This window comes from Myotis myotis, unplaced genomic scaffold, assembly GCF_014108235.1.
Source record: "Myotis myotis isolate mMyoMyo1 unplaced genomic scaffold, mMyoMyo1.p scaffold_m19_p_4, whole genome shotgun sequence".
In the NCBI taxonomy this organism is placed as follows: domain Eukaryota; kingdom Metazoa; phylum Chordata; class Mammalia; order Chiroptera; family Vespertilionidae; genus Myotis; species Myotis myotis.
The window spans coordinates 42376037-42392862 of NW_023416346.1; the positions used below are offsets into that span (position 1 = coordinate 42376037).

The 16826-nt window shown below is 39.5% G+C and overlaps 1 protein-coding gene across 1 annotated transcript in view; it reads right to left on the minus strand.

Moving 5' to 3' along the window:
- IL13RA1 (interleukin 13 receptor subunit alpha 1) overlaps positions 1–16826 on the minus strand; it is a 65485-nt gene that overhangs the window by 11905 nt on the left and 36754 nt on the right. The window contains exons 7-10 of the mRNA XM_036304388.1: positions 12500–12547; positions 12069–12201; positions 9035–9131; positions 5767–5851 (exon numbers count right to left, since the gene is read on the minus strand). Coding sequence (XP_036160281.1) covers positions 5767–5851; positions 9035–9131; positions 12069–12201; positions 12500–12547 — 363 coding nt within the window. The remainder of the gene's footprint in view (positions 1–5766; positions 5852–9034; positions 9132–12068; positions 12202–12499; positions 12548–16826) is intronic.

Below are 16826 nucleotides of genomic sequence, written 5' to 3' on the forward strand. Positions count from 1 at the left end.
TGACCAGTTGCTATGATGCACACTGACCACCAGGGGGCAGACACTCAATGCAGGAGCTTCCCCCTGGTGGTCAGTGCGCTCCCACAGGGGGAGCGCCGCTCAGCCAGAAGTCAGACTCACGGCTGGCAAGTGTAGCAGTGGATTCCACAGCAGCGCTAAGGATGTATGACTGCCTGCCAGCTTAGGCCCACTCCCTACAGGAACATCCCCTGAGGGTTCCCGGACTGCGAGAAGGTGCAGGCTGGGCTGAGGGACCCCACCCACCCCGAGTGCACAAATTTTGCGCATCGGGCCTCTAGTACAGGATAATATTCTTAGTTTTTAAAGATATCTACTGAGGTTAAAAAAAAAATCAGCAATATTTTGAAGTCAATTCCCAAGTTAAAAAGCTGCTTTCCAATTAGGAATGCAAAATTGGCACAATCTTGAAAACATCATTGGTTTCCAAGAAGTAGAGGAAGAATAGATAATTTTTGTGGATGAAAAAGACGCAAAGGAGAAGCAATCAATCCCCTGTGTGTATCCCCACAATATGGCCAACAGCCCAATTAGTCACAGAGAAAAGACAAACAGCAATGAACAGGAAGAAATGCTGTTGGCCAAAATGTTACTAAGGTGATGAACAAAACATTATCAAAACACCATAAACCTTAAGGAAAATGACACAAATTTAATTTATTTGTGGCCACACCTAAATGACTTTTTAAAAAATAAACTAACATCAGCAATATTGGTTTTTTAAAAATATATTTTTATTGATTTCAGAGAGAAAGGGAGAGGAAGAGAGATATATAAACATCAATGGCGACAGAATCATTGATCGGCTGCCTCCTGCACGCCCCCTACTGGGGATCGAGCCCACAACCCAGGCATGTGCCCTGACTGGAATCAAACCTGGGACCCTTCAGTCCACGGCTGATGCTCTATCCACTGAGCCAAACCAGCTAGGGCCTAAATGACTTTTTAAAAGAACTATTGATGGTGTAGTGTGGAAGAAAAACATATTTAGAAAGGGCATGGAATATTTCTTTGGATTATGAGTCAGTAATTTAGGTTATAATGGCTTCTCATTCAGGTTCTGTAATTATCTATGGACTAATCCTTAGAAATTTATCTGTAGCTCCCAATGTCCCCATCTCTCAAGGGAAGGGGTAGGACTAGAATCTAGAGTTTTAAAATTTTATAATTAAAGAAATATAATTAACCATGTAAACATCCAACTCATTAGGTGACCTCTAGGGCCACATTCATTCTAGAATTTGATGATTCTGGAAATAAAAAGATTAGTATTTCTGTTAGATACGCAGTCCATTTTGGGAAGATTACTGCCATGTAAAGAAAGAAAATTGTTCATTTGGTTAAAAAGGAAACATGAAAATTTGTTCTTTACCCTATCCCCAGTCTGGCATTTTTATTAGTTTTAAATATGTATTTTATTTAATGGTCTGCAACCATCACAAACAAAAAAACATCATATGCTTTAAGTAGTCCATCTTGTCCGTGCATCCGCTTCACTAAATTATAGCATTATCTGACTCATTGGGACAACATATTATCCTCTAGACAGCAAATTGAAAAAACACAATTTCCCATTTCTGAGAAAGATAATTGATCTGATTTTGTTGTCAATGTTATCATCATTCACTCTACCACCCAGGCTTGAGATCTTGAAATTATTTTTTACTCTCTCCCATCTTTCATCACCCACACAGAGTCACCAAGTCTAATGAGTTTCCTTTAATGTCTCTTGCATCAATTTCCTCTGCTACCACCCTGGCTCTAGTCCCTATTATCTCTCAGACCTGGATGACTACAATACTCTCTTTTGCCTTAATAACTTATACAGGGTTTCTTTTTATCATAAAAGTAATACATGTTCATTACAGGCAATTTGAAAATTTCAGAAAGGTAGAGGGAATGATATCCACAGTCCCTTTGCCAGAGTTGATCATTTTGACCCATTTCCCACCACTCATCGCTCTATGTATATATTCATTCATTTTTAAAAATTAGGATTATAATACAGTACACATTTATAATATGTTTCTTAGTTTTATCTCATAAATATTTTACTATGACATTAAATGCTTTGAAAACTTAACTTCTAAAAAACTAATTTCACTGCTGATGTTTTTTTCTTTTTAATATATTTTTATTGATTTTTTACAGAGAGGAAGGGAGAGAGATAGAGAGCTAGAAACATCGATGAGAGAGAAACATCGATCAGCTGCCTCCTGCACATCTCTTACTGGGGATGTGCCCGCAACCCAGGTATATGCCCTTGACCGGAATCGAACCTGGGACCTTTCAGTCCGCAGGCCGACGCTCTATCCACTGAGCCAAACCGGTTTCGGCCACTGCTGATGTTTTATTCGTTTCTAATTTTTCATGTTAGAAACAAATGCTGCATTGACACTCCTTGGCCATTGCTGGATTATTTCCTTAAAATGGATTCTTAAAAGTATAATTACAAGATCAAAGATTCTTGTTACAATTTACCAAGTTGTTCTCCAGCAGGAATATATACTATTTTACAGGATCCCCAGCAGTGCATTAAAAGTCCATTTCCCCATCCTCTTGTTAACACTGGCTATTATCACTTTTTAGAAATTTATTAGGCTGTAAATTTATATCTCATCTATGCTTTGGTTGGCATAACTTGTGTGTATTAGTGAGTCCAAACATGTTTTCACAGATATTGGGCATTTGTATTATGGCACTTTGACTGGTCTTCATTCTGATAACAGGGGTAGCAAACTCAAATGCATTTTAAGGATTTGGCATATTAGGTCATTGTGTGGAAACCACAGTGGGAATTAGGAATGGTAGGGCCCAAGATAAATTGGAGTGTGTGTGCCCTGCTTAAGATTCCAATTTGAAAAAATTTAAATACATCACACTGGCCAAACAAAACATCTATGGGGCAAATTCAGGACTAGGTTCCCATGCTAGTGCCTCCCCTCTTTAATCCATTCTCTCCTGACTATTGTCAGAATCACATTCCTAATACCTTCCCATATAAGGCCAGCCATAATGTGACTCTACATCTTTTTCTCAGTACTCCCCTATCACAACCTTCTACTTCTATCATAGAGAACTCTTTGAAGAGGGTGATGTTCTTGAGGACAAGCATTCTATCTTACAAGAGGCAATGCAGCACAGTGGAAAGAGAGAACTCTGGAATGAGATAGTCTTGGGTCAAATCCCACCTAACCTTTACCTACTAGCTGTGTGACCTCAGTAAAGTTACTTAACCTTGCTGAGGCTCCATTTCCTCATCTGTAAAATGGTATTAACAGCACCTACACTACAGGGTGGTTATGAGCATTCAATAAGGGAATGTAAGCAAAGCACTTAGTACACTACCTGGCACATAATAAATGGTAACAGTGATTTTCAGAGTCTAGCCCACAGACTATCTTGCCAGGATAGGAATCATCTGTGGGCTCCTATCAAATATACAAACTCCTGGGCCCCATCCCAGACCTGCTGAATCAGAATTTATAGAGCCAGGGCCCAGGATTCTATGTTGTTACTAGTTCTGGTTGATTGGGACCCAACTAAGGTTGAAGTACCACTGGTTGCCATATTCACCTCAATTACAGTGTACAATCTCCTTCTCAGGTAGCTAACTCTGGACCTACCTGCGGTGCTCTACCCTCCAGGGCCTGGCAGAGTTACCCACTATCTATGACCATAACTTGGTGGAAAAGTGATCTAAATGAATTGTCCTCGGCTAGCATGTCAGCCTTCCTGACCTTCCTTCCCTAGCCACATATCTTCACTGCCACTGTGAATCACTCATTATTACAGAAATTTGTTTGGGGGCTAAAGATAAATGCAAAGTATTATGAAAATATTATCACTAATACTAAGCATCTATAATGTGTCAGGCACACTTAGTGGTCTTTATGTATTAAATTAATTTAATCCACATAACGCCATGAGGCAGGTGTTATCATTACCTCCTGTTTATAAATGGAAAAATGGAGGCACAGGGAGGTTAAGGAAGTTATCTAAGGTCAAGTAGACAGTAAATGCCACAACAGAGATTTGAATCCAGACAATCTGACTCCAGAGCCCAGGCTATTATCTACTATGCTGAACTGCTTCCCTAAATTAACTGCTTTATCCCTGATATTACTAATTTAAGATACACATGATAATATAATATTGATATTTATTTCATTTAATGTCTTCATTATTTTATTTGGGTGAATGTATTTATCAGAGGAACTTTTTTTTATTGCTTAAAGTAATACAAAGGGTATATTACATATGTGTCCATTCCCCCCCCCCCGCCCTAGACAGTCCCCTAGCCTCCCCTACCCCCCAGTGTCTTATGTCCATTGGTTATGCTTATATGCATGCATACAAGTCCTTTGGTTGATCTCTTACCCCCCTACCTCCTGTCCCCCAACCCTCCCCGGCCTTCCCGCTGCAGTTTGACCATCTGTTTGAGGCAGCTCTGCCTCTATCAGAGGAACTTTAAACCCCTTTGATATGTTTTCTAGCCACAAATGCTAACATGAGAGTTTGCAGCAAACTAACTATAACAGTTGGGGTGGTTTGCTTTATTTCCATGCATTCAGAGGCCAGTTTTCCAGACAACAGCATGAGCAAAATCTATTTCAATTGTTTACCCTATTTTTCTATTTCCACAAATCAAGCTGTAAAAATTATCCAGGAGTCAGAGCCTTGCCTATTAGACTAGTTTCATAACAGAGGCTCTCCCCCCAACCCCCGCAGGTTTGGATCAAATATGTCCCCTATCCCAGAGAGAGAATGAAGCCAAATGATGTGAGACGGACAGAGTATTCTCGGGACTTCTTAAATGCTATGTGTGGACTGAGATACATTTTCAATAAGCTCTTCATTAATATTTTAAACAAAATGTAATTTCAAATAACCAGTTTTGAAATGTAACTCTAGCCCAGCTGGTGTGGCTCACTGGTTGAGCATTGACCCATGAACCAAGAGGTTGCTGGTTTGATTCCTGGTCAGGGCATATGCCCGGGTTTCGAACTTGGTCCCCAGTGGGGGACCAATGCTTCTATCTCTCTATCCCTTTCCCTTCCTCTCTAAAAAGCAATAAAAATATATTTCTAAAAAAGAAATGTAATTCTGAAACATGCTACAACATGGATGCACCTTGAAAACATTATGCTAAGTGGAAGAAGCCAGACACAAAAGGGCACATAATGAAGGATTCCGCTTATATGAGGTACCTAGAATAGGCAAATTCAGAAACACAGAAAGTAGAATAGAGGTTACTAGGATGGGCTGGGGGGAATGGGGAGTTATGGTTTAATGGGCACAGTTTCTGTTTGGGATGATGAAAAGTTCTGGAAATAGTGATGATGGTTGCACATTATAAATGTACTTAATGCCATTGAATTGTACACTTAAAAATAGTTAAAATCATGCTGAAACCGGTTTGGTTCTGTGGATAGAGCATCGGCCTGCGGACTGAAAGGTCCCGGGTTCGATTCCGGTCAAGGGCATGTACGTGGGTTGCGGGCACATCCCCAGTAGGAGGTGTGCAGGAGGCAGCTGATCGATGTTTCTCTCTCATCGATGTTTCTAACTCTCTATCTCTCTCCCTTCCTCTCTGTAAAAAATCAATAAAATATATTAAAAAAATAGTTAAAATCATAAATTTTATTATATATATATATTATATATATATTATATATCAAAGTTAAAACAAATCCCACAGCCTCCCCCCCAAAAAACAATTTTGAATCTCATGGAGTCAGAGCTTACCAGGGTGTCATCATTTTGGTCTCCAAACATTTCTTTAAAAATCTTGCCAGGATCAGGAATTGGAGGGAATATAATGATCTTGAGCCTTTAAGAAAACAGAGACATTTTTTACCAAATCTTTCACCCCATAGGAACATCATACTTAAATACAGCATATTAAAAGAAGGCTTGGACAGCCTGGCTGGTGTGGCTCAATGGTTGAGTGTCGACCCATGAATCAGGAGGTCATGGTTCCATCCCCATCAGGGTACATGCCCAGGTTGCATGTTCAGACCCCAGCAGGGGGCGTGCAGGAGGCAGCCGATCAATGATTCTCTCTCACCATTGATGTTTCTATCCCTCTCTCCTTCTCCCTTCCTCTCTTTGAAATCAGTAAAAACATATTTTTTAAAAAAAAATAAAGAAGAAGGCTTGGACTGAAGACATGGTATGCAAATGATCTATAGTGATAGAGCAGTTGTGAAGAAATTTCTAAAACAAGCTGAGAAATCAATGTCTAAATAGGATCAAGTATGGGTGGAGAAAGGAGACTTTCAGGATAGGCAGACTTACTTATACCCTACCATTTAAAAATTTTTACAGCTTTATTGAGATATACTTGACAAATAATTGTATATATTTGAGGTGTATATACAATGCGATGCTTTGATATATGTATATATTGTGAAATGAGCACCACAATCAATCTAGCTAACATTCATCACCTCACATAATTATGATTGCGTGTGTGATACCCTATCATTTAATAATAATAATGCTTTAGTTTTCATAGATCAGATGGAAGCTTGCTATTAATAATTTTGGAAAACATAATATTGTATTCCTAAAACAGGGTAAATTACTCCTTTTCTGTCTTTTTCTTACTTCTCTGCTCTATTTTTACATGGAGATGGTGGATTACCTTATCTCTGAGGTCTCTACACATTGCTGTGCCCCAGGGGTCAGCCTTTTGTCCTCTTTATCTCCCTCACTTTATGAGCACTTTCTTTTCTTTTTTGGTCATTTTTTTATTGTTTAAAGTATTACAAATAGTAGTACTTTAAACAATAAAGTACATACGTCTCCTTTTTTTCCAATTGAACTTCCCCATGCACTCACCCCTTCCCAGTGTCTTGTGTCCATTGGTTATGCTCATATGCATGAGCACTTTCTTTACATCTTAGTGCTTTAAATCCATTCACATGCCAAGGACTCCCAAAATTCTAACTCCAGCCCAGACCTCTCTTAAACTCCAGATTCATATATACAGCTACCTATTTAACATCTCTACTGGGATATCTAATAGGCATCTCAAACTTAAGTTCAAAACTGAAGTTCTCACCTTTACATTAAAGCCAGCTCTCCTCACAAATTTCTCTATCATGTACACAGTAAATGGATCCAGCATTCACTTAGTTGGCTGAAGCCAAAAATCTCGAGTTATGCTTGAATTTTCAATTTCCCCCACATCTCCACAGAGAAGCATCCATCAGCTAGTGCTATCAATTCTATCTTCAAAATATATCTCACATCAGACCAGTTCTTACTACTTCCATTGCCAACACCTAGCCTAGGCTACCCTCACCTTTCCCTTCAGACCCTGCAATATCTTCTAATCTGCTGCTTCTATGCTTGCCCATTCTTCACTCAGCAACTATAGTGATCTTTTGTGACAGTAAATCACACTCTCCAATGTTTCCCCCTTATGCTTAAGATAAAATCTAATTTCTTGCCATGGCCTACGTGATCTAGCCCTGCCACCTCTCCAGCCTCATCTCCTGTCACTCTCTCCCTTGCACACTTTACTCCAATAAGACACACAAAGCTCATCCCAGCCTTGGGAGCCTTTGCACTTACTGTTCCCTTGGCCTGGAATACTCTTTCTCTGAATATCTAGCCCAGGGGTCCTCAAACTTTTTAAACAGGGGGCTAGTTCACTGTCCCTCAGACCGTAGGAGGGCCGCACTATAGTTTAAAAAAAACACTATGAACAAATTCCTATGCACACTGCACATATCTTATTTTGAAGTAAAAAAAACAAAATGGGAACAAATACAATATTTGTATTTGCATGTGGCCCGCGGGCCGTAGTTTGAGGACCCCTGGTCTAGCCTTTCTCCACATCACCCCATAACTTTACTACTCACTATGTGAAGTCATAGTATTTGTGACTTGTTATCTGTCTATCTATCTATATCTATATCTATATCTATATCTATATCTATTATCTAATTTAATTTGTTTTATATATACAGGGTATCCCCCCAAAATGTATACATACTTTACCAGCTGATAGCTCATGTTTGAAAATGAAATGTATTTTAATAAACACTGCCTTTATAATTGTTTAAAGTGTGTGTATACATTTTTGGGACTATATATATATTCATCCCCCTAGAACAGGAGTGGGCAAACTTTTTGACTCGAGGGCCACAATGGGTTCTTAAACTGGACCGGAGGGCAGGAACAAAAGCATGGATGGAGTGTTTGTGTGAACTAATATAAATTCAAAGTAAACATCATTACATAAAAGGGTATGGTCTTTTTTTTTTTTTAGTTTTATTCATTTCAAACGGGCCGGATCCGGCCCACGGGCCGTAGTTTGCCCACGGCTGCCCTAGAATGTAGATAGGGACTTTGTCCTGTTCACTGCTGTAATGCCAGCAATGAGGACAGTGACTGGCACATAAATAGGCACTCAATAAATGTATGTTGAATAACTATTGACATGATGATAAAATATTGGTTTAGACCCAGCTTAATAACCTTATTTCAACCATAGGTATTTACTGAAAGAGCAAATGATGGCACCAGACTAGTCCCTATAGTGAAATAGAGAAGGGAAAACATTCTCAAGGAATGAATACTGTATATTACATTCAACATGGTGAAGCTCTTTCCTACAGCATTAAGTAGCAACATGCTTTGCATTCATACCAGAGAAGTCATTTAATGAACAATAGTTTCCATTTTTAAAACCTCATTCCAACAGCTACCAACTGTCAATAAATTAGACATCTGAAAGGGTAGAGTGAACATAAGTCCTAGCAACAATTCTAAACACATGCAAAGAAAGTAGTGCCTGAGCAGAGCCTGGAAAGCTCAACTAACACTTCCCTCACCATAAAATGGGCATAATGATACCTCTTTGCCATGCCATACTATCAAAAGTCAGTTATAACCCAAATGCTTTTAATACACTTGGCAAACATCAAACACCCACACAGAGTAATAACCATAGCAACCAGGCTAGCAGAATCTGTCAAGCCTGCCTGGGCAGCTGCCTTACCTTTTTAGATAAAGCAGAAGGACTATGATTGCACCTGCAACAATGATTGGAATGATGAGTAACATGGTGGTATAGAGTGTTGGATTGGTCTTCTTACCTGGAAAATGGAAAGCAAACAGAAAGATATGAGATAAAATTCTTTTAGAAATAAACCAAGCAACAGCTCTATTAGAGTAGTGAGGTCACAGATATTTCTGCCTCTGCCCCAAACTATTTTCCAAAACCCTTCAATTAACTTATCCTCTGTTATCTTAAGAGTGGGGGGAGGTCTTGCTCTAGTGCCCAAAATTCCATGAATGAATAAACACCTTAAAAATTATCTGAAACCAAGATATTGCAATAGGTTTCAGACACTATTAACAAAGATGTTATATCTGTTAAACACATCATCTCATTAACAGTGACTATCTTTTCTTATTGGTTACTTAATACTATTAGAACACCTAAAATAATCCTAACAACAACTAGCACTACTACTATTCTTAATTTAGCACCTACTATATGTGTGATACCATACTAGGTGCTTCTACATGTGTATATCTATGCTACAGAAATAGATAATACTGTCTCCCATTTATACAGATGAGAAGGGCAAGGCTCAGAGCAGTTTACTAGCTTGTCCCTAAGGGTTTAGTAAGTGATGGAGTCAAGCCTCAAATTCAGCACTATCCAAATTCAAAGTCTTGAATTTAATGCCTTGTTACACCTAACACGTGAACTATATGTCTATTTATTTGCTTATCTTTTCCACTAGGACATGAACATTTAGAAAGCATCATGAAGGCATAGCATCATTGTTTTAGGCAGCCTCTTAGATGGCCCCAAATGATCCCTGCCTCCTTATATTCACACCCTTATATAACCTCCTCCCCTTGAGGGTGGGCTAGACTAATTGACTCATTTGTAAAGAACTGAACAGCAACAGTGATGGAATATCATTTCCAAGATCAGGTTATAAAAGACTGTGGTTTCCATACTGGGTGTTCTTTTATATATTCTTTCTTTCTTGGATCACTCACTAGGGGAAGCCAGCTGCTGCTGTGTCACTAGGTAGCCCTAGGGGGAGATCCATATGGCGAGGAACTGAGGGATGCCTCTGTATTAATATCCTAGAATTGCTGTAACAAATCACTACACACTGGTTGGCTTAAAACAACAGAAACATATTCTCTCACAGTTCTTGAGACTAAAAGTCCAAAATGAAGGTATCAACAAGGACATGCTCCCTCTGAAGGCTCTAGAGAATAATTCCTCATTGCCTGTTCCTAGATTCTGGTGGCTCCCAGAATCCTTGGCATTTCTTGGTTTGTAGCTGCAGCACTCCAATCTCTGCCTCCATGTTCACATGGTCTTTGCTATGTGTGTATCTCTGTGTTTCTATGTATCCTCTCTTCTATTTATAAGAATGGTAGTCATTGGTTTTAGGGCTTAATCTAATCCAGTATGATCTCATTTCAATTTGAATACATCTGCAAATCTCTATTTCCCAATAAGGTCACACTCATAGGTAACAGGAGTTGAAATTGAAACACATCTTTTTTGGGGGGGGATATAATTTAATCTGCTATAACCCCCCCTCCAGCAGCCAGAGAGGAATTGAGGCTCTCCAATGACCACATTAGTAGTGACCTTGAAAGTGGACTCTCTAGCCCCAGTCAAGCCTTCAGATGAGGCTCTAGTCCACACTGATAGTTTGACTGTAACCTCATGAGAGAACTTGAGCCAGAGTTACCTAGCTAACCTGTGCCCAGAATCCTGACACACAGAAAGAAACTGAATTAGTAAATATGTGTTTTTTAAGCCACTACATTTTGGCATAATTTTTTACGCAACAATAGATAACTAATACAACCATGTCTGACACATAGCTTGTTCAATTTCTCAATTAATAGGAAATTGACTACCTTTACAACTTGTCTCTCTGTTAGATAGCTGTTAGAAAGTCCTGAAGTTGGTCCTCTTTTGCCCCCAAGGAGCCACAAAAAAGATAGTCTATTCCCTCTTCCACCTGAAAATTCCTAAAATGTTAGAATTCATTAATCATGACTCCCCAAAGCTTACTTCATCAAGTGTTTCTCCCTAAATTTTGAGATTCTTCAACACCCTGATTACCCTCTTTCAAGAATAGGTTGCAGTCTGCTGATGCACCTCCTAGAACAGGGGTGGGCAAACTTTTTGACTCGAGGGCCACAATGGGTTCTTAAACTGGACCAGAGGGCTGGAACAAAAGCATGGATGGAGTGTTTGTGTGAACTAATATAAATTCAAAGTAAACATCATTACATAAAAGGGTACGGTCTTTTTTTTCAATAGTTTTATTCATTTCAAACAGGCCAGATCCGGCCCGTGGGCCGTAGTTTGCCCACGGCTGTCCTAGAATGTGGTACCCAGAATGAATACAGCACACTTGATGTGCACAGGATACTGAGCCCCACCCTCCCACGTTCCTTTGTTTTAGGTGCTGCACTGTCACTGCTGCCTATGACTGCATGTGCCTTTAGGAATACTTAAGGATCCAATGTTGAGTCACTTTGAGTTTACAAAGTCAAACAAAACCCTATACGCATCCTACAACATACACATTCATAAAGCACAGGTCTTTTCAATCCTATACTTGAGCCTGGCAAATAGCTTGTTCAGCCTCTCAATTAATAAATGAAACTGATCTTTTCAAACCTAGATACAGGTTTATCTCTATTAAATGCCATCTAGGGTCACTGTTCTATTCTTGATTCTATCACCAACACATAAGCTAAGTCCTCTAGCATTGTATAATCTGTAGAATTAATCATGCCTACCTTCTAAAGATGGAGACAGGACAGAAGAGAACACCATTTGCATTATGGATTTTCAAAGCGCTGTATATTGCAAATTGGGTGATTTAACAGTAATTAAACAGAAAATGCATTTCAATTGTAATACTCACTGGCTGACATTAAGAATATAGAATGTCCCTTTTCCCATCCTATTTTCTGCTTCAGCTTAGTTTCCATGCATCAATGGTTTAAATTTGAATGAAATCCTGTTCCCTTACCTATACTCATCGCTGGACTCCAATTACTCCACAGTTTGTCATCTTCATAGCATAACTTATTTGTTTTTACTCTCATTCTGACTGTGTTCAAAGTATCACGAAGAACACCAGGAACCCGGAAACAAATTGTGCCCTTAAAATTAAACACACACACACACACACACACACACACACACACACACACACACACACGTAATATTAATAGTTTATTCTCTTTCTCTGCTTCTGAATCTTAAATATAATTATCGACCAAATTCTGTATATGTTTAAGACTTGAATTGTACTCCAAATTATCTGACTTTAACTCCTGGATAAAAATGGACAATAATACACAGAACAAAGCAGTTCAAATTTAGGCTATGCTCACCAGGCCCTATCCCCAACTACTCTTATGTGTTTAAGCCCAAATAGCTAAAGTTGAATTTACTGACCTCCAGGTTTTCCTCAAACTCTGAACTATCACATGTGGGCTCTTCAACCTTGAAAATATAAAATAATGCATCAATTGAAAATAATTTTAAAAATCACATTTTACATGATTTAACCATTTCTAACAAGGTTTCCTTTATTCCATTAAAAGAGTACCAGCCCTTGGCTGGTATCGCTCAGCTGGTTGGGTATCATCTCATGTACTGTAGAGTTGATGATTCTCTCTCATTATTGATATTTCTATCTCTCTCTCCCTCTCCCTTCCTCTCTGAAATCAGTAAAAAATATTTTTTTTTAAATTTTCTTAAATAGGATAAAAAATATTAACCATAAAGAAAGCATTTTTATAAAGCCATCTATATTAAAATTAAAAATATATCCTATTAAGGAAATAAAAAGATAAGGCATAGAGTGAGAGAAGATATTTGCAATTTCTGACAAAGGACTTGCATATATGTATTATATAATATATATTTACATTTATACATAATACACACATATGTACATATATTCCACAAATTAATAAGGAAAAGACAGATAACCCAATGAAAAAACTGGCCAAAGACTTGAACACGCATTTCACAAGAGGATATTCAAATTGCCAGTAAACATGAAAAACTACTCAATTTCATTAATCATCAGGGAAATGCAAATTAAATATACAAGATAACAATACACACACCTACCAGACAATAAATACCAAGTGTTGGTGAGCAGCAGTTGCCAACCGGTGGTCTGCGGACCACTGGTCCGTGAAGTCGGAAAAGTTGGTGACTGCTGTTGGTGAGGATATGAAGGCTCTAGCACTCTCAATTTCTGCTCTACTTTAGTAGTGTAAATTAGCAAAACCACTTGGGAAAACTGATACTATTTACTAGAGAGAATCAGATGTAATCCTACGACCCATATATGCCCAACCAAAATGTACGCATGTGTACACCAAGAAATATTGGCATAATGGAATGAATACAATGAGTATGAACCATCTACAACTACAGGCAAGAATATCAGTCAATCTCATAAACATAACACAATGAAAGAAGGCACACACACACAAAAGTAAATTCACTATAATTAATTTATATAAAGTTTAAAAAGAGTCAACAAAACTAATCTCTGAGATTAGAAGTCAGGATAATAGTTGCTCTTTGGGAGGGTAGTGACCAAAAGGGGTCATGATGTGGCTTCTGGGGTGCTGGTTATGTAAGTGAAAAATTATTTGCAAAATCACTTGTGAAAAATCACTGAACTGCATATAATGACTTGTGTAATTTTTCTCCTACATCAATTACAAATTAAAATAAGAAAAAGAAATCATTCTCCCTTGTGGAGAGTATAATATATGAAAAAGAACTAGGTTACAGAAAATATAATGTAAAATTTTACTCCACACAATTTAAGTCACTTGCTGTCTGATGTAAAAAAAAATAATCAGTTCCTAAAATACAAATATTTCAAAACTGAGTAAAACACCACACATGAAAATCTGTCTATTTCTGGCCAACAGGTACATGAAAAAAATGCTCAATATCACTAATCATTGGGAAATACAAAACAAAACCACAATGAGATACCATCTCATACCTATTAGAAGGGCTATTATTAAAAAATCAACAAATAACAAGTGTTGTCAAGGATGTAGAGAAAAGGGGACCCTTGTGCACTATTGGTGAGAATGTAAACTGGTGTAGCCACTATGGAATACAATATTACATATTCATATGGGGGAGGAGGGAGAATCTTTTTTCTTTTTGAATGGAGGTTCCTCCAAAAAATTAAAAATATGGGGGGAAAATAATCTTTTTTTGTATGGAGGTTACTCAAAAAATTAAAAATAGAACTACCATATGATCCAGCAATCCTATTTCTATGAATATATCCAAAGGAAATGAAATCAGGACCTCAAAGGAAAACAAATCAGGATCTTGAAGAGATATCTGCACTCCATGTTCACTGCAGCATTATTCACCATAGCCAAGATATGGAAACAACCTAAGTATCATCAATGGATGGATACAGAAGAGGTGGCACCTAGGAATATTATTCAGACATGAGAAAGAAAAAAATCCTGCCATTTGTGATAACTTCGAGGAAACTTGAGGGGATTATGCTAAGTGGAATAAGACAGAGAAATATAAATATTATATGCTCTCACTTATATGTGGGATCTAAAAAAGTCAAATTCATAGAAGCAGAGAATAGAGTAGTAGTTGCCAGAGGCTAGGGGATATGAAAATGGGAAGATGTTCATCAAAGGGTATAAAATTTCAGTTATAAGTTCTGAAGATCTAATGGATAGCATGGTGATTATAGTTAATAATACTGTATTGTATACTTGAAATTTGCTGTGAGAGTAGATTTTAAGTGTTCTCACCACACCAAAACAAAAAAGGTAACTGTGTGAGGTGATGTATGTTAGTTTGATTGTGGATATCATTTCACAAAGTGCATGTATATTAAATCATCATGTTGTACACCCTGAAAATAATCACACTGTACACCCTAAATATATATATTTTTTACATGTTAATTATATCTCAGTAAAGCTGGAAAAATGTCTTTGTTTAAAAATATTTTTTTTATTTTTCAATTACAGTTGACATACATTATATTAGTTTCAGGTGTATGACATAGTGATTAGACATTTATATAAAAAACTAGAGGCCTGGTGCACTACATTTGTGCACAGGGGCCAGGTCCCCTCAGCCCAGCCTGCACCCTCTCCAATCCAGGACCCCTTGGGGGATGTCCAACATCCCTCTCACAATCCTGGACTGCTGGCTCCTAATCACTCACCTGCCTTCCTGCCTGGTAACCCCTAACTGGCCCCCATGCTGGCCTGATTGCCCCTCACTGCCTCTGTGTGCCGGCCTGATTGCCCCTAACTGCCCCCCCTGCCGGCCTGGTTGCCCCTAACTGCCCCCCCGCTGGCTTTGTTGCCCCTTACTGGTCCCCCTGACAGCCTAATTGCCCCCAACTGACCCCCCCCGCCAGCCTGGTCATCCCCACTGCACCACCCTGCCTGCCTGGTCATCCCTAACTGCCCACCTGCTGGCCTGATTGCCCCCAACTGCCCCCCCTTGCCGGCCTGGTTGCCCCATGCAGCCTGCTTGTTCAGTCATTTGGTCATCCCTCACTAACCCCCCTGCTGGCCTGATTGCCGCACACAGCCTGCTTGTCCAGTCATTTGGTCATCCCTCACTAGCCCCCCTGCCAGCCTGGTTGTAGGCAGCCATCTTGTGAGGGTGTGAGGGTCAATTTGCATATCGCCACTTTATTATATATGATAATTCAACTTTTATGCCCTCACCAGTGTGGCTCAGTTAGTTGGAGCATCATCCTGTGCACCAAAAGTTTGCAGGTTCAATTCCTGGTCAGGACACATACTCAAGGTTGCGGGTTCCATCCGAGCTGGGGTGCATATAGGAGGTAGCCAATTGATGTTTCTCTCTCTTTCCCTCTCCCTCTAAAATCAATAAAAACATATCCTCAGGCCGAAACCGGTTTGGCTCAGTGGATAGAGCGTCGGCCTGCGGACTCGGGGGTCCCGGGTTCGATTCCGGTCAGGGGTGTGTGCCTGAATTGCGGGCACATCCCCGGTGGGAGATGTGCAGGAGGCAGCTGGTCGATGTTTCTCTCTCATCGATGTTTCTGACTCTCTGTCTCTCTCCCTTCCTCTCTGTAAAAAATCAATAAAATATATTTAAAAAAAAACAAAAAACAAAAAACATATCCTCAGGTGAGGAATGAGTATACACACACACACACACACACACACACACACACACACACACACTAGTGGCCCGGTGCACAAAAATTTGTGCACTCGGGTGGGTCCCTCAGCCCGGCCTGTGCCCTCTCTCACTCTGGGGCCCCTCAGGGGCCCCTTCCCCTGGCTGCTGGCACCAGTTTTCCTCTGGCGCCCAGAACCCAGGCCTTCGCTCTTCGCCAGGAGGGGCCGGCGCAGCAGGCTTCACTCTTCGCTGCTTGGGCCCGGGGGGTGGGGCCGGCATGGCGGGCTTAGCTCTTCGCTTGCCACACCAGCCTTCGCTCACTGCTCCTCCCGGGGGCCAGCGGGCTTTGCTCCATCGCTTGGCGCCTACATATGCAAATTAGCCGCCATCTCTGTTGGCGGTTAATTTGCATATCATGCTGATTAGCCAATGGGGGCGTAGTGAAGGTATGGTTAATTACCATGTTTGTCTATTATTAGATAGGATATATATATATATATATATATATATATATATATATATATGTATGTATGTATTCAACTTCTATCAGAGATATTTAAACATGGGACAAAGAACAGAACATATATAGCTATAA